The following is an 18,359-nucleotide window of genomic DNA, read 5'->3' on the forward strand; positions in this document are numbered from 1 at the left end:
ACTTCTGTTGTCTCACATGTATTATTTCTGTCTTCTTTAGTCTTCTGGAACCAGTATCACAGTGGATATCGCTGTCATGGGGGAAGCACATGGGCTCATTACAGACCTTCTGGCAGATCCTTCACTGCCCCCCAACGTGTGTACATCGTTGAGAACAGTGAGCAACCTGCTTAATACACAATTAACCTTCCAGGCCATCCACAAGCCAAGGGTGAATCCCTTGGTGTCCTTCAGTGAGAACTACACCTGCTCTGACTCAGAGGAGTGTCCAGAGAAAGGAGAGAAACTAGCTATTCCCAAGGTGAGTACTGGATCCTGTCTATCATCTTGTAACTTGTCTCTCCCTAAAGGGACAGCACTGGACTAGTGGGAGATGTCACTGGGCTTTTTGCTTGTTTGCTTCAGATTAACATCTTATGGACTGATCATACTCTACTATAAAAGTAGACTGTTAGCTTCATAGTAAGACAGTTCCTGTGTATCCTTCAACTCATGACCTGGTTAACTTTGGTTCAGCCATCTTTAGAAGATGATGGTCGACACAGGATAGCTCGCATAGGTGGTATGCATATCTCCTCACATGTTGGTTGGAGCTTGAGACAGAAAAAATGACAGGGAGCAGGGCAAGCGAAAGCCTTTCAGCATCCAAACTCACAAGTCTGCCCCATTACTTCTCACACACAATTTCCCCTTCCACTCAAAAGATTTGAGACACTGCATGTGGGGTGATTATCCTAATCAATGAGCAGTTGGGAATTAAGTAGGAATACGAGACCTTTTTTATCCACTTTGAAGACTGGAATTTGAAATTCTGTATGAATTTCAGTCTCTTCTTCTTTCCCTTTGCTAGAGGTATGAAACCTTTAGAACTCAACTAAAGTCTCTATTAATGACCTTGAGGTGCTTTGGGTCATGTTTAAATGTTGTATACCAAACAAACAAACAAAAAAGGTCTCCACAGTACTTAGTATGGCAAATATTGTAAACTCATGAGAAATAGTCTTAGAGAAGACTCCTCAAAAACAACAAAAAAGCGCGTTATTATCTTGATTGATGGCTTTATGAATGCTCGGGAAGCCAAGAGGAAATAACCAGTGTTAAGCACCCATGTTTAGTAAGTGAACAACTAGAATGAATGCATCGGCTTTGGAGTAGTTTGAATTGTAGGTTCATTGGTAATTAAATGTCTTGCAAGGCCAATATTGGCACAGCCAGCATTCATTCCAGCATTTCCCAGCACCTGAATTGCAACACTTGTGATTCTTTTTTTAATATATTGTAGTGTGATTTAATGTATTTAGTGTGATTATTACGCTATTTGCCTATGTAGAAGCTGTATATATGGAATGAATGTTCACATTTTTTTAAGTGCATTTTCCAGTTTATTTTAGTGTATAATGTATGTCTATAATGGCTCTTCATAGGCTCTGAGGGGAAAGCCTCAGTGGAAGAACACTACTATCACATGAGCAAACAGAGCAAACAGATACCATTTTGCTGTTGCATAGTACCTGCTGAGGAGAAGAGAAATGAAGGATGAAGAAACAAATTAATGCTTCAGAGGATTAGTTTGACTGAAGAATTCACTGACCTGAAGTACTATGGTTCATAAAACTAATAGTTTTCAGTCCTTTATTTAAGTGTCTAAATATAGATTTAGGGTCTTTACCTTAAGATTCTGTCACTGAGCATTTTGGGTAAGGAGATACTATGTTAATGTATTTATCTGTAAGTTTGAGCTTCAGAACCACAAGTGCCTTCTGTCTCATATCGCTTAACTCTCTGGCAAAGTCGAAGATTTCCTTCACAGAGACATATTTATTTAGTCCTTAGCTATAACACTTCACAAGAACTACAAGAGAAGCACCTTACAAAGTTATAGCAACAGCTATAGTTATATCTGCAACAGCTAATCTGGATCCACAAAAACTATCATCATCTTTTATTATCTCTGCCTTCAAAAAATTCAGAAAAACAATGTGAATCCTGTTAGTAGAGAAAAGCAGGTCAGGTGAAAGGAAAATGCTGAGTGGTCAAGAAAAATCTGTAACCACTGATGCTTTCTCTAAGCTTTTCGGGAGACATCATATCCCAGAGCGTGGAAGTTTTAATTCCGTGGATGATCTTTGGATTGCGTAGGTATAGCAGGGGAAAAAAATTGGAGCTCCTCTCCTGTATTTTTCTTACAGCTTCTTGAACCTCTGATTCTGAGCATTCATGACAATTTAAATCTCAGAACAGTTAAGGTTAAAAGTAGCTCTGGAGATCGTCTGGTCCAGTCTGGAGATCATCTAGTCCAGTCCCTTAGCTCAAGCAAGTTTTGCTTGGAGCAGGTTTTTCTAGGCTCAGCCTAGAGCAGGTTGCTCTGGAGGATAACCAGTTGGATTTTGAGTATGTCCATGGGTGTAGACTCCACAGCCTCTCTGGGCAACCTCTTTCAGTCTTCAGTCATCCTCACAGTAAAAAATATTTTCTTACATTTAAACGAAATTTCTTGTATTTGAATTTGTTCCCCATTGCCTCTGGTCCTGTCACTGGACACCACTGGAAAGAACCTGGCTCCATCTTCTGTACACCTTCCCTCCAGGTATTTTTTTATATAGGTAAGGTCTCCCCTGAGCCATCTCTTCTTCACGCTGAGCAATCCCATCTCTCTCAGCTTTTCCTTTTATAACAGATGTTCCAATCCCTCAGTCACCTTTGTGGCTCTGATGACTTATTTAAGTGCCTTTGGCCACATCACATAATTTTGCCATTAAAATTTGTAAAGAGCACGGCCAATATCGGCTGACTCCAGTGAGAGCACCAAACGTTGAACGTCTGTGGCTGTAGGGCTGTGGTTATATACCTTTTTTTAAACTTGAAAAGGGGAGGATGGCCCAGACCCTCTGAGCATTTCAAGCACCAGCTGTGTTGTTTTTAACTAGGTGTGTCACAGGCAGAATTAAACAAATGGAAATGCTTTTCTTCTTTATGTTTAAAATTTGTGTAAGCCTGTATAAACTCTAAGCAACTGATTTCTCTGATTTTTCTCTAGCGCTTACGGAGAAGTTTGCCTCCAGGACTGCTGAGACGAGTGTCCTCAACTTGGACCACAACAACATCAGCCACAGGATTGCCTACACTGGAGCCAGCTCCAGTGAGAAGGGATCGCAGTGCCAGCATCAAACCTCATGAATCATCTTCATCCAGGTTACAAATTACCCCCTCTCTCTTCTATGTCTCTCTTTGAGCAAATTTCTTTGCTTCTGAGTGATGTGCCTCATTTAAAAATGCTGAATCCAAAGTATGTTAGAACTACTTCTTTGTGTTTCTCTAAACTGGGTTGCCAAAGAAGTGGCATTCCCAATTTTAGTGAGATTATGCCAAAACAATTCCTATTATCAGGAAGAAAAAAAAAAGGTAATCTATTTCTGCTAGCAAAGTGCAGAATTGCCCAATAAAATTGGAAACAAGTCGAGATATGTGGTTAAAGTCGTCTGGATGTGCAGCGGTTTCCTCCATGGATATTGCCCAGCCAAGAAAAAATTCTAACAAGTGCTGAATGTCACTTCTACGAATGCATCTAGTGATGTGGTCCTGTCATTAAACCTGTTCATAAAGCACTTCTCCATCCTCTAGATGCTAATTTCCTGAACACAAGTCCTAATTTTAAGTGGACCCTCCTAAAGTACACTGTTTTGTGGTTTTCTGTCCATAGAAAGGAAATATTGTCAGACCATACAGCACTGTACATGCTCTGCATCCTGTGTACTCAATTAATTGCAGAATATAAGAAGTGCTCATTCCCTGAATGAAATCATGCAGATGCAATACTGGCAATAGATAGATGGTGAATAAAAACCATTGCATTAGATAAGTCAAAACATGATTTAGTGGAGAAAAGAAAGTAGATTTGTTATCACTGGGGAAAAAATAAAGGTATAACCTAGGAATAAAATTTACAATAGAAGATTTTTGAGGTGCTGGAGTGGGTTCAGAGAAGGGCAATGAAGCCGGTGAAGGGTTTGGAGAACTCGTCCTATGAGGAGCGGCTGAGGGAACTGGGAATGTCTGGAGGAGGCTCGGGGAGGACCTTATTGCTCTCTACAATTACCTGAAAGGAAGTTGTGGGGAGTTGGGGGTCGATCTCTTCTCCCGTGTTAAGAATGACAGGATGAGAGGGAATGGCCTCAAGTTGTGCCAGGGGAAATTTAGGTTATATATCAGGAAAAATTTCTTTACAGAGAGGGTTGTGAAGCCTTGGAACAGGTTGCTCAGAGAGGTGGTGGTGTCCCCATCCCTGGAGGTGTTTAAAAGCCATGTGGATTTGATGCTGAGGGACATGGTTTAGGGACCCTCACAGTGCAGGGGGAACGGTTGGGCTTGATTGTCTTAAAGGTCTCTTCCAACCAGATGATTCTGTGATTCTATGATTTGCTAGTAGAGTTTGAAAGCAAAGTGTTTATCTTCTGGGATTCAGAATCCCAACTGTCCCATCCTTATTCTCAGCTGTCTCATCTAGTTAAAAGGCTTTTTCTATTTTGCCACAAGAAGCAAATACACACAGCTGTTTTGTTGTGGTGTAGCCTGAGTTCCTCCTTCTATTTATGTTGTATTTATTTATGTATTCATTTAAGATACCCATATTTTCAAGGCTTCTACATGCAAGTGCTGTTGCTGGAAGAGTCATAACTACAAACCAATAATTAATAAACTCTTGAAATGAATTTCAGCAAAATCACTGAAGAAATTGTACATTACTTGTTTGTCTTGCCTGGAAAGAGTCCTGTATTCAGTCATGACACATACACTTCAAGGTTATGTTTGTATAGTGTGTAGTAGAAATAGAGCACTGCATCTGCAAAAAGTTCTGCATAGTCTGAGGTACCTATGAACTCTGTTTTGTGCCCAACCCGAAATTTAGCTCCAGTTTCCTAAATCACATCTCTGAAAGTATTTCAGAGTTACCCAGAAGCACACTGGTTCTCACTGTTCTGAAGAGATGAGGCTTTAGTCGCTCATGACTGATTGTATCAGTTAGGTATTTCCTGCTCACTCTTAACCATTCTCTTTTTCTTAGGGCCTGATCCTCAAGCCAGTTTTGTAAAATCCGTAGTCCTCCCATCAGAGAAAGAAGCAGTGTCCGCTTATCTGTTTACAGCCAGCAGCTGACTGATTTAGGGTATTTGCAGAGGACTACCCTAATAAAGTTGCTTCTCTGCTTCAGGGCATTCAGACCTAGGTACCTCGAATTTTGGGACTTCCATGCTGCCAGATGGCCTGAGATGAGCTGCATTTAACTGCCCACAAGGGCTGTGGCAGATAATCGAGTAGCAGCCAGTGAAGGAAGGAGCTGAATGGATGTTAGTCCTGTAGGAAGGGCTCTCATCTGTGAGAAGAGGCTTGGGTTGCAGGCACTGCGAACTATGATATGTTGCTTAGCTATTTTAATGGGATTTCCTCCTTTCTGGCTTCATGAATATTTTCCTGTTCAGGTCAGAAAGGAGCAGAGCCTTCAAAGGTCAGTCAGTCATGCAGTCTGGTAGGTATGGTGCCACCCTTTGAGAATAAAGTTCAGGTCCCTTCCCCACCTCAGCAAGGTCTATCATCTTGGAGATGGTGGATGAGGAGAGAGAGTGGAGGCAAGCTTTGCTATGCGGAAAGGAAGAGCAGAGGAAAAGAACCAAATTGAAGAAGAGAAGTCAGAGCTGTGATATTAGAAGATTCAAATGTTTTTCTGAAATTCAAAATTTGGTGCTGCTAGTGGAAGAAAATATAAGACCTGCACGGCTGTTGTTTGCTGTTGAATAGCTTGAGTGAATGCAGCCACAGAGAGCTAGCTGCTTTGGTTGGTTCTTTCTACCAGATACGTAAACTTCTCCCATAGAGGAGGCTCTTGTGCAGGGCACCATTCAGTACAGTGAACGTCTGGTGCAAGAAAAATATGTCATTAGCCAAAATTCCCTTTGTGAGGAGTCCCATGTACTCAGTAAAAGTAAATATAAAGAAGCTATAACCAAATGGAAATGTTCTTCAGTGGTTCCCAGGGCGCATTTGATTTATACTGTTGATCCCAGACTCTCACGTAGTATGTAAGCATCCTAAGATGGGAATCAGAGGGAAATGGAGAGCAATTAAATATTATTGTTGGTCCTTTTCTGTGATTTTTATATAACTCTGTATGATAAGCCAACTAAGCAGGCATCAATTCTTCCTACTTTTAATGTCACCAGTTGTATAATTATAGCTCTGTCAAGCCTCCCAGACTACTGTTTGCAGTTCTTTTACAGTAGGAGAAACAATGTGTAGTCAAGAAAGGGGGGAAAAACGAATTCTATAAGCCTAGCTTTAAAAATTTTGGCAGGCCAATATAGATTTGCTTTCAAAGAAAAGAATTTTGAACTGAAGGGGTGGTGGGGGTGTGGAGGGAATCTTGATTGTCTGTCACTTCCCCTGTACCTAATTCAAGCACTCCACAGATTGCAAAGAAACATTTAACGTCTTGAGAGTAGGAGAGGGGAAATGATACTGGAATTAACCTGCGGCAGATTCTGCAGTTGCAAAATCTGCAACTTGTTCCTCACAGCCTGGGACATCACCTCTAGATTTCTGTAGTGACATATTCACAAAAATCTCCCTTAAATCTCTGTTTAAGATTAGTAGTCCCATATTCTTCCAACCCCATGTCACTAAACTGATAAGACATGGTCCTCTTATAGCTTAAATTATTTGAGAAAAATAATAGTTTCCACATTTCTTCCTTCAGTCACTTCTATACCCCGTGGTTCTCCCTTAAGAAATCAAAGAATGTGATTTGGGGTTTTTTGTTTTGTTTTTTCTTTACTCTGGGCCAGTGTGTTAATTCTTACTGTCAATTTAAAAACAAAACCACAAAACAAACAATTTAAAACACAGATGGGTTCTTTATTTGTCTTTCTTCATCACAGATTATAGGAATTTGGGCCAATGAAGACAAACAGCAAATATTTTTGTATGTAGCACTTGATCTTACAAAACAATAAGGTGTTTGTAGAGTTAAGACAATGTTACGTGCTTTCATCTTTCAGGGCACTTGTTGATTTCAATGGGATTTTTTTTAAGTGCAGCTGGGACTAGGCTGCTCTAAAAGGCTGTCTTCTTCCTTGCATGTCATCTCATCACTTGGATGTGAGTCTGTGAGGAGAAATGTGGAGCCTGGAAGGCCTACTGGATCTGTCCAGAGCAGTCACAGGCCTCGTGATAAAAGCCAGTCCTACATTCCTGCAAGCAGCTGATGTTGATGAGTGTCATTCGGGAAAGCAATGATAAATATAATTCTTTTGCTTTACAGAAGTGTTTGGCCTCTTCTGGTACACAGTTATAGCCTGCAGGCTGAAAGCATGCACCCATCCTGTTGCAGGAGACCAGCATTTGTTCCACACGTACTCAGACACAATACACCCTGTTTCCTTCAGTGGGTTTCTCTTGGATCAGTGACCAACGCCTTCAGGGTCTGTCAGTAGGAGTTTCTACGTGATGCAGCATGCATTTCAGTTGGCTAGAGCATGAAGTGCTTCACCCAGAGAACAGCCACACAACTAGCAACGGCAATGTAGGGCTCTTCTGAGCCTCTTCCAGCCTTCTAACATGCTCCTCCAGTGCCCGAAGGGTTACACAGTATCTGCCTGGGCGGTTGCAGCACAGGAGTCAAGGAGACTGAGTTTTCATTTACACTGAGAACTTCTGGCACTTCTAGCTCTTGTAAGGAGGTGTTAAAAGAGAATATAAATTTAACTTATTTCAAGTCAACTTTTAAGCCTCTCTGTTCTGTCAGAACAATATACTAAAGACATAGTGAATAGGCCTGAGGACTGAAGGAAGTCCAGCTTTGGAGTGTCTGCACTGTAAATATTTGTGCAGAATTCAACTGAGTGCCTCACAAATGGCAGTTCAGCCAGCAGATAGATGCTGTTTTTCTCGTCAGATTTTGTGATATCTCAGTATCTTCTTGCTGTGACTCCTGTCTTCTTAAGATCTGCCCTTGAGGCTTTTTAATGTGTTGAATTATACTTGTTTGCGCTCTGTTTGCAGCGCTGACTCCTGGAACAGCTCAATTCTGATGACGATCACGAAGAGCAGGTCCTTCTCAACCTCCTATGCTATGTCTTCTACCCACCACCTGAATGCCAAAAGACAGAGCCGTCAAGGTGAGTGGGCATCCGTGGCTCTGTCAGGCTCTCTTAGCTGCTTCCCCATGATGAGCACATGCAGCTGCTTTTCATCTGTGTGCAATCTGTGTCTTTTCTTATTTTTCCATCAATATAAATATAGTTATTTCCTTTATTAAAAAAAAAACAAAACAACAAACCAGTGCCTTAAAATACCATAGCTCACAGTGATGCTTTTGTAAATGTTTTTACTTTTATGATTTATAGAGGTTAGTCTTGATATGATGTGGTAAGGGCAATACTAAATTGTGTTGTGATTTATACCCATGTAATTTCCTTGACTACAACTGGGCTGAGAACAGTGTTTTCTATAACAATTGTTAGATAACTCTCTGCGTGTATTGCCTAGCTGAGATTTCCTGAAGCACGACCTGTATAATGCCATGCAGAGCTGTATGAGCAACTGATCTGTCTTATGCAAATATATCAAAGATAAAGCCATTAGAACTCAAGAGTTCTGTGTCTGTATGTTCCTTGTTGAGAAAGTCCAGGTAGTTCTTTCTGATTCTTACAGGTTTTTCACACAGCTTTTTGGGCCTTTTAAAAAACTACTCCCATTTTAACTGAGGGAAAGAAATTGTGAAGGTGTCTTCCTAATTTATAATGAAACGTGCAATATGACAACCGTGAAGCAGTCTTAATCCACAGTAACATGATTCCCTTCCCTGTTCAAATGCAGGATAAAGTATTATTTACCCGTGCTTTAACTTGCAATTCAAAATGATCACAAGGCCTTGCTCTTTTAAATCAGCCAATTTCCTTTCCAAACACGGAATAATGTTGAGATAATGTTGCTCAGAAATACTGGTTACCCAGACATCAGATGGAAACTCTTGGATGCCTGAGGCCTAACATCAGAAAAGTCAGAGAATCCCAACTTAGAGTTGGGTTTGAAGATATGGCTGCACAATTATTCTGCATATCTAGCACTGTCACATCACATTTCCTTTTCAAAAGTGAAGAGTTTATTTAATCTCCTCTTGTATGGTAGCTGCTTTGTTACGCCACCGTGAAGGTTAAGAAACACAGTATTAACTTAAAAGGTAATAGACACATAAGCAAATGAATAAAATTAAACCTGGAAAGTAATGGAGATATAGTACAAGAATCCAGGAATTTGTTTGAAACAAAACAAATCCAACTTAGATTGTGACTTTCAGTGATTAACCAATTAGCTTGAAAGGTAGGGGATGGGTGTATAATATTTTATGCTTGGAAAACATGACTTATCATCCCCATGAGTCAGTTTTACATTTAGTCTCTTTTGCTTCCAGAAAGTGTTAATAGTCATCTCTCACCCAAATGAGCTCCCTTGTAATGAAGGGAGAGCTCCATTCCATTGCAAGCAATTCCTAGGGGCACTGATTGACAGGAGTACAAATTTTGGCTCAGCATTTTATGCAGAGGTTGATGTTTTGATGTTTTAGACTGTTTACAATCATACATTTTTAATGATGATTTGATTTCATGTTGCAACTAAAGAATTGCTTCAATTTGCACTTGTTAATACAAATTAGACTTTTATATGTAAGCTCCATTGGCAATATATAATAATTATTAGTAGAAGTTGATCTAGCTAAAGCCATAAATCTGTTAATTTACAAAATGTGTCTTTAATTATGCATGAAAGCATTAGCATTTAAAAATACTGATAGCTGTGCTTATTTGGGCAAAATTCTGAAGTAAACTCAAGTGTTTTCATATGTAATTTCACATCGCATTGAAGCTACTGTTTCACTTCTTCAGCACTGCACATGTGTAAAAGTTCTGGATAACCTAACCAGAGGGATGTACTTAAAAATTTCTCTTTGTATTGTTATTCTTCTCTTACCTTAGTTGTTCAAAATTCCTTGCTGTAGCAAGACATGTTTTCTCTCACTTTAGCCAGTAAATGGTTAAATATTGCAGGAATGAAAATAGAGTTACATTTTTCTGGTAAATTTATTTATTTATAGTTATCTACCCTGGTAAATTACTTTAAAAAAAACCCCAAAAAACTCACAACCAAATATATTTCAAGAGACAGGAGCCCAAACTAGCAGCAGAAAGTAAGCTGTAATTGGAAACATTACTGTGAAAATTGCTATTTAAATTCCCAGGACATGCTTTAAGTTGTTGAAAGAGGACTATATATATTGTATTCTAGTCATGAAGATTACCTGGTAATATTTAGCTCAAAGTTAGATAGTAATCCAACTCAATCCCCCGTGCAACTAACAGACTGCAAAACGTTTTTAAAGACATAGTTTTTTTGGATGGAAGGCAGATATATTCAAGGATTAGTAGATGTGAAACAGAGGTTTTCTGTGTATTAAAGCAATTTCCATATGTCATGGCCATCTGATAACTTTTTAATTGCTCTGTAGGCTGTAGTTTTCTGATCTCAAGACTAGAGTACTATCCTAGTTGCAATAATTTAATTAAGACCGTAATATATACCACAAGTTTGCTGGAGAAATATCCTAAAATATTTAGGAGATATTGGATATCTCAACATTGCAGTATAGAAACTGTCAGAGAATATTTTTAACTCTTGGATTGTCAACAGTAAATCCTATTTTAACCTCATATCATGCTAAGTTATTACCAGTAAAAAACACTGAAACTGAACACATATGTCCTGCAAGGTTAATATTTCACAAAGTTAGATCTGCATATCGTCTATTCTAAGATAATCTTTGTGTCTGGAAAGCATTTAGATAGCAGGCACGATTCAATCATAAAACCAGTTAAAGATTCTAAGCTCTTTATATCATTTGGCATTGAAGATAAACATGGTAAATGAACTGGGTCTGAGTTCCTACAAACTTTACAACAGGAGCTAAGTCGCTGCATTTCCTTTTAAGATTATGTTTGTTCCTCTGCACTTTATTGTGAATGGGACCTTTTTGTCCAAGACTAGAAAATTTAAAGTGGATTCAAAAAGAAGACAGTATGCATCAACTGGACTGGTTGATGCATTTCATCTTGTCATTGATGCTGAGATAGAATAAGAGAGAGAAAGGACGACATCTTGCCAGTGTTTGCAGATGTGGATATTGGCAATTTCTGATACACTAACTCAGGAGTACAATACCATGTGGCACAGGTGATGGTCACAAGTCTCCCATAGTAAAGCAGCAGGTAATGAAAAAAAACCTCAAGCTGCACAAGATCAAGGCTGAAATCTGTGAGAAATTGCACCATAAATACAATATTTTATTTTCAGTTAAGGTATGACTACTAAAAATTGCTTTTTTGGTTTATTGCTAGTCTTCACTCATAGAAATTCAAATTTTCTGGGAATGTGCGTAAGCCTTCTTGTCGCTACTTTACAGATGGAGACAACGAAGCAAAGAAAAACTGCAAATGGGTCTGGGAAGTGCCTATTTGGAGTTCGGTTTGTCTATCACTTGAATGTGTTGATACTAGTATTCATGCCACTAACACATGTCTTTCATTTCGTGCCTGCCAGTTAGTGCATCCTGCTCAAGAGGGAGAATATGCTTCGTATTTTGAGACAGATCTTCAGCAGGTGGAAATGGTTGATATTAATGGAGCTTCATCTCTCTGTGACAACTGTGGGCTTGGCTCGGTGTGGAGGAGGGCTTTCTTGGTTTTCTATTTGGAAGCAATGCTGGTACCTGTGCATCTCAAGAGGAGTATTTCTGCACATTGAACTCATACAACCATCTGGCACTGCTGTTAATTCACAAGACTCTTCTTTTCTCTTGCCAGATATCCCATCAAATATTTCACCTCTCACCTCCCCATGCCATTCACCCATCCAGGGGACACCTGCCACAAGTCCTACTGGAAAAACATCTTCCGTGTCATTTCCAGACTCTGCAGATATTGACACTAAGCAAGGCTTAAAGCCACACAAAGTCTTAACTTCTACTCAGAGTGCACCTAACCTGTCAGACCCTATTATCAGCCCTTCTGTCATCTGCAGCAGGTAAGACATGGGTTGGAATCATTTCACAGTATTCTTGTGAATAAGCTCTTTTGGGTCATGTACACATTTTTGTGGTTTGCTGCAGTATTGTGTATTGATATTTCACTATATTGAAGCAGTTCTTACTGTATGAATAATTGTGTAAACTGACGTTACAAAGTGCTTTTAAGGTGGAAAATGGGTAGCTACTTTTATAGCTTTTACTCATTTCAGATGCACAGTCTGATTTGTAAATAAATTCTTTTTTAATAACTTGTGGATCCCAAAGTTGGATTGTGCTTCTCACACCATGCCCTTAACATGAACAGTCACTTTCAGTTCACAGGCCAAGTCTTTCACAGCGGACACCTGATGTTTGATAGAAAAATCTGACTGCTAGGTCTTAAAAGCTGCTGGCCTTGTAGTCTTCTGATAAAGGGGTGCCGACAATGCCTGACGTCTATGTGATTTTGAGTGCTTTCTCAGAAGGAGTGGATCCTGTCCTCTGTAGGCAGAGTCAGATTATGTAGCACTGGGATGTTTTTCAGAAATCAACTGCGGATGAGTTTTTTCTGCATCTAAGTGTTATAGTAACACAGTCTAATTTCACACTTTAAAGTTAGATTACACAGACCTGCTCTGCAAAATTATCATTGTGGAATGAAAGTTGTTCTGCTTATCTTCTTGAAGAGGATTCAGCTTCTAAGCTAGATTACTGCAGTTTGCAACATATGTCCAGTTCAGAATAGTGGGAAACACTGGTATTCAGAAGCCGGTTCTAGTGTAGTTGCAAGATTACCTGGCTCATTAGATGTTACTTTTGGTCATAGTGATGAGTGATTTGTGACTACTGGCCAGCAGACAGCACGTCATCTGTTATCAAGTTTGACTCTCTTTGGAAATAGCTTTTTTCATTCTGGCTTTAGTCACATGACTTTGCATGTATCTCTCTATCCTGTGTGCAGGGCTAGGAAGTGGGTATGAAAAAGTCAAAATAGAGATTGCAAGTTTGCTCAAGAGAGTCATCCTTACTGAAGTTCAGACTAGGATCCTGACAGGCTTTTAAGACACATCTAGGTGACTAAATAGACACTAAGCGCTTTTAAAAGTTTTCCAAATCTGTGACTTGCATTGATCCGTGTGAAATGAAAGCTATGCCAGACATAAGAAATATGCCATGAATGTGCTACTGTCTTATTATACTGTGCTTTTTAACTGTTTCAATAAAATATTATTAACTAGTAACAATTATTGCTGGAAGCCTTCTCTTAAAAATAGAGAACAGTTAACAGTTGCATGAAAACGTAAAAAAAAAAAAATCAGTGAAGGTTGTTGTAGATTGTAATGAAATATATTTTCTTGACAGACTTTGATTTCAACATAATCATTGGTGAAATGCTCATTAGCCTTTGCGTAGCTACTGCCTTATGTGACCTAAGTAGGTTGCATAGCATATTCCAGTTCTTAATTTCCTTTGTTTTTTTCAAATGCTTTGACTGTGTAATCATTGCAAATAGTCACATTGCTGGCATAGACCTTGTTGTTGATTATTTAAACACATTATTTAAAATATTACAGTGTCATAACTGCTAATAGCTTTGGTGTCCACTATTACTAATAGTCACTGTTCCTTTACGATCCATTGACAAATCATAAGCAGTCACTAGTATAGAGAGATGTCATAATGACATATACAAGCTGAATGAATAGCTTATATCATAATAATACCTTATAATAATAATAAATAATGCACCCCTTAGTAAAGTAAGCATAATTAAAAAATGAAAGAGAACAAAAAAAAGGAAAAAAAAAATCACCAAAGAAATTAAATGGCTGAGACAAGCCAAGAGAGTTAAATTAACAAACACTGGAAATAAATCTTTTAATATTTGAACTTTCACACTGTAGATTGTTAGTTTTTATGATGTGAAATCCCCTTCATTTACAGCCCAAAAACCTGCCTTGCTAGGAAATAATACCACATCAACAAACCTCTGCCACCACAAAACCAATCCCTCTCCCAGCAACAACAAAAGAGGGAACTATCTCTCAATGGTTGCAGAGCTTTAAATCAGATCCACCCAGGCAGTGGCATCAAGACAGCAGTTTTACTGTATGGAGGTGTTTTTGCTTGCAGAGTGAAATGTGGTAGGACAGCAGAGTTTGAAAACTGCATTAAACAGGAATATATGGCAGACAATGTTGTTAAAATAACTTCTAAGTAATCATTTTTAGTTCTGCTTAGTGGATGAGGCAGGAATCCTGTGGAAAAAATGTTGAACAATCCTGTGAATAAGAAATATATTATAATGCCTGTGCATGAAGGGGATTGAGTTAAAGTTCAATTGGGCACATTTACTTATGATATAGAGCGGATTTCAGGTGTTCTGCTGCATAGCTCAGTAATTTCTGTTTAAATACTGTTTTTTGTGGACCATACATACTAAATCAGTGTGAGTTTGCATATGTTCTGGAAATGAAGAGATGTACTAATAAAGACACAAAAGCCTCGTAGCATTGCAACCAATTGAAGGCTGTCTTTTTTTATTGTACATTTTGGCTTGATAGAGTTGACCTTAAGAAAACCACAAGAAATGTGGGAGAGAGAAATTAATACTTTTTTTCATCTTGTTTATAAACCTGAATGATACAGGATTTATTTGCTTGGCTGTGCACTTACAAGTATCACTATAGACAGGTTTGTATTTTTATTTAATATCCTTTCAAGAATTCCTGATGTTTGCAGGGTACACCAAGCTCCAGAATATGGTTTGGATGACCCAGCCAAAAGCCATCTGGCACAGGATTTCAGCCATTTTTATATAGCGAACTTACATCAGTGCTAAGTTTCTAGTACTGACCAATCAAAATAATTTTGTAATAGTTACTTTGCAAAGACTTTTACATATGAGATGTGCCACAAAATGCTGACTCAAACTAGAGAAAGAAACATTAAAATGTCAATTTTTCATGGACAGATTTGCTATAATACTGCTAAGTGAGCCTTCAGATTTGTTAAATTCTCTCATGTTTTCATGGTGTATCATTGTTCCTTCAGGTCCTAAACTCAATCATATCGGAACACTGTGATTTGTAGTGTTCCAGCGGGTGTTGATTTCACATTCAGGGCTTAAATCACACGTTCAGGGAATCACACAGAAGGAATAATGCGTTTTAACAGAAAGGAGGGGCCAATCATTTTGAAAGGCCGTGATATTGTGATCCCTCCCACAATGTCTTTCTGTTCTGGGAACGATGAAGCAAACTCTGTCTTCTGGTTTCATTGCTGGATGCCAGATCACTCACTTCATGTTCTGTCCTTACATACCTTTTTCCTCCTTAAAAGGAATGCATTCAAGTTTAAGCAAGAAAGTGAGAATAAAGCCATGTCATGACTGTGTTTTGATTGAATTATATAAGATTGTGTGGTGCTCTGGCACATTTTCATCATTTTAGTTCATGTTTATAGGGCAGTTGTAGTACAAAACCAGGAATTTTGTTGTTGTATTGATAATCTTAGAGAATAAAAAATTCATTAAAAAAATAAAAGTCACGTGGTAGAGGTTTTCTGTTGACAACACGAATTTAATGGTTGTGGCCAATTAATCCATGGTCTTTTTGTATTTTTGTCTTTTTACATTCCTGATTTCCAGTAAAACCTCAGCTCACCCCTGTATATTTCTTGTATCTAGCTCTTTATACTGTGTGTGTTTCTTGTATTTCAGCTGTGGCAGGCCCTATAACCAAATAGAAGCTGGTGATGGGACACTACATAGAAATGATGGCACCACACACACCCTGAACAGAACAGGTAGTTCTTTGTCCATCAAAAACTCCTTGTTCCTTAAATTTCAATAATCGTTCACTGAAAGGGCAGGTATACCTGTCTCATAAAAGGAGAACATATGTAGGTGGGACCATACAAATTGCCTTTGAGGCTCCTTCCCTTGTTGTATGTAGAGCATGTGCAAAATGCTAATGAAAAATCGAGTTAAAAATATAAAGGAAATATGGTTTCTCTCATCTAACCTAGTCAGATCAAATAATGGTCCTCAACATTTTTCTCACTCTTCAATCCCTGATGCCATTTTTTACACTCTGCAAGGTATATGCTTTAATGCCTTTGGACAGGTTGTCTGGCTTTGGACTCAGCCAAGCAACACATACGTGTTAGGAGTCAGAGATCCTGTTTCTATTATTCAGAAGGTCATGGGATGACTTTCTTGCATTCCTTGCGGTTCACACAGCAAGCTTTGTGATTTGTATTGTAGATGATCCTGCACAAACCACTTCTGACTATGAGACCAACAACAGTGATAGCAGCGACATCGTACAAAATGATGATGAGACAGACTGCTCCAAAGAGCAGATGCGGAAGGGATCCGTCTGTAGGACATACACGCCTGAGACCATCATTCTTCATCCCTTGATACCACCTGAGGTAGCTTGTTTTAGTTCCACTTGCACAATAGACTGAGTAGATACAGACACTGGGAAAGAATAAACAAACAAGAAACAAGTAAACCAACAAACCCCCCACCCCACCCCACCCCCCACCATGCACACACAGAAAAAAACCTCTAGGGCTGTCTAAAGATTGTGACCATGGTTTCAAGCAACAATTGCAGCAAGCTTCTGCGTTGCAGTAGGGGGATTGACTTTTGAGAATCGGAAGGAACCACTGAAGTGTGTAAGAGCTGCTAAGCACTGGCTACTTGTGAAACACTAACCATCTATTTTGATTAATAAATATAGGTTTATGAATCTGGCATTAGGCATTTCGGAAATGTTTGGCTTCTGTGTTAGCATTGCCTTTAAAGGAAATGGATTGGAAAGAAGAGAAATTATCTTCTCAGTCTACCAACATGATATATAGTCTTCCTGTTCAGCCACTTTGGCTTCTCAATGGCCTTGCAATCTTGGCTAATATATACAGTAGTCCTTATTTTAAAATAAATTAATACTTCTCTGAGGGTGCTGTGTGATATTATTGCTGGTGTATGTCTTGACCATAAGAACATTGTAGTAGATGAACAAGTGCTGATCTTGTCAGCTGTAAGCTTGTTTGACATGTACAGGGAAAGATTTGTCTAGTTAAATTTTCCACAGCCTGTTTTACAACCAAATTAATTAATTTTAGTTGGCATGAGCTCTTGAAAATTTATTGTAATTTGTTGAATTGGAATTGGATAGTTGGGAGAAAGGATTTTTCTTGAGATATTTCGGCATTTACTCATCTACAGTTTCTTAGGAGTAATGAAATTCAAGGAAGTATGCAGGGAGATGGGAGGGGCACAACCCATCTTTTATTTGCAGACCTTGAAAAATGAGTTGGTTTCAGTTTAAGAAGTACAAGTCTTCACTAAGACCTAGCTCCATTAGTCATGTTAGCTTGTAATGAATAGGTTCTGATGCAAAAGTAGAAACTGAGCACTTCTGCCTTGTACTGCAGCAAATTTTACAATGGAGAAGACAGTCTCCCTTGGAAATGAATGAATGATTCCTCTGAATGAACAAAGGAAAGCATCTCATGAATAAGTTCAGAGATCGATGCTTTATATACAGAATTTCCTATTCATTCAAGTGAAACAAATTATAAAGGAGAGTGACTAGCTGCAGGGCTGGTCAAAATGGGGACATCTTTGCTGAGCTGAGCGAAGTACCATCAATTTACAGATGATGCTACTGTGACCTCAGTTTTTAAGAACATAAATTTTTGCATGAGATTCTTCAGAGAACTAAAATTCTCCTTTATTCTGATTTCTGGCATAGGACAAACCTGTACTTGCTCCTGAGCCTCTGGTTATGGATAACTTGGATCCCCTAATGGAGCAGCTAAATAGCTGGAACTTCCCAATCTTTGATTTGGTGGAAAAAATCGGAAAGAAATGTGGCCGGATTCTCAGTCAGGTGAGAAGGATATCTTGTCTGCAATGACTGGCTAGATTATTGACAGACTTAGATGAAGTAGTGTTAAGATGCATTGTCCTTACAAGCTGGTCATCCACCGAACTGTGATCCCTGCTACCTAATTGAAAGCTGACAGTATGAACTCTATCTCATTACATTACTTACTTTAAAATTTCTATGTGTTTTAATTTAAAAATGTTGAAGAAAAAAACCCCACACCTATTTTACCTGCTGTTCTCTGCTGCTGAGTTTACATGAAACTTTCTGAATATTCTCTTTTATCTGCAGTAGGTCCTGCCACCCCTTACTGAGTTCTTTGTGAAATAATTTTTCATGGGGTTCAG

The 18,359-nt window shown here is 38.8% G+C and overlaps 1 protein-coding gene across 1 annotated transcript in view; it reads left to right on the forward strand.

Moving 5' to 3' along the window:
- Positions 1–18,359, forward strand: part of PDE3A (phosphodiesterase 3A, cGMP-inhibited) — a 43,423-nt gene that overhangs the window by 1,944 nt on the left and 23,120 nt on the right. The window contains exons 2-8 of the mRNA XM_010133651.1: positions 41–301; positions 3,038–3,192; positions 8,053–8,168; positions 11,907–12,126; positions 15,831–15,916; positions 16,377–16,546; positions 17,878–18,015. Coding sequence (XP_010131953.1) covers positions 41–301; positions 3,038–3,192; positions 8,053–8,168; positions 11,907–12,126; positions 15,831–15,916; positions 16,377–16,546; positions 17,878–18,015 — 1,146 coding nt within the window. The remainder of the gene's footprint in view (positions 1–40; positions 302–3,037; positions 3,193–8,052; positions 8,169–11,906; positions 12,127–15,830; positions 15,917–16,376; positions 16,547–17,877; positions 18,016–18,359) is intronic.

The sequence above is a fragment of the Buceros rhinoceros genome, unplaced genomic scaffold (genome assembly GCF_000710305.1).
Source record: "Buceros rhinoceros silvestris isolate BGI_N320 unplaced genomic scaffold, ASM71030v1 scaffold5603, whole genome shotgun sequence".
Taxonomy (NCBI): Eukaryota; Metazoa; Chordata; class Aves; order Bucerotiformes; family Bucerotidae; genus Buceros; species Buceros rhinoceros.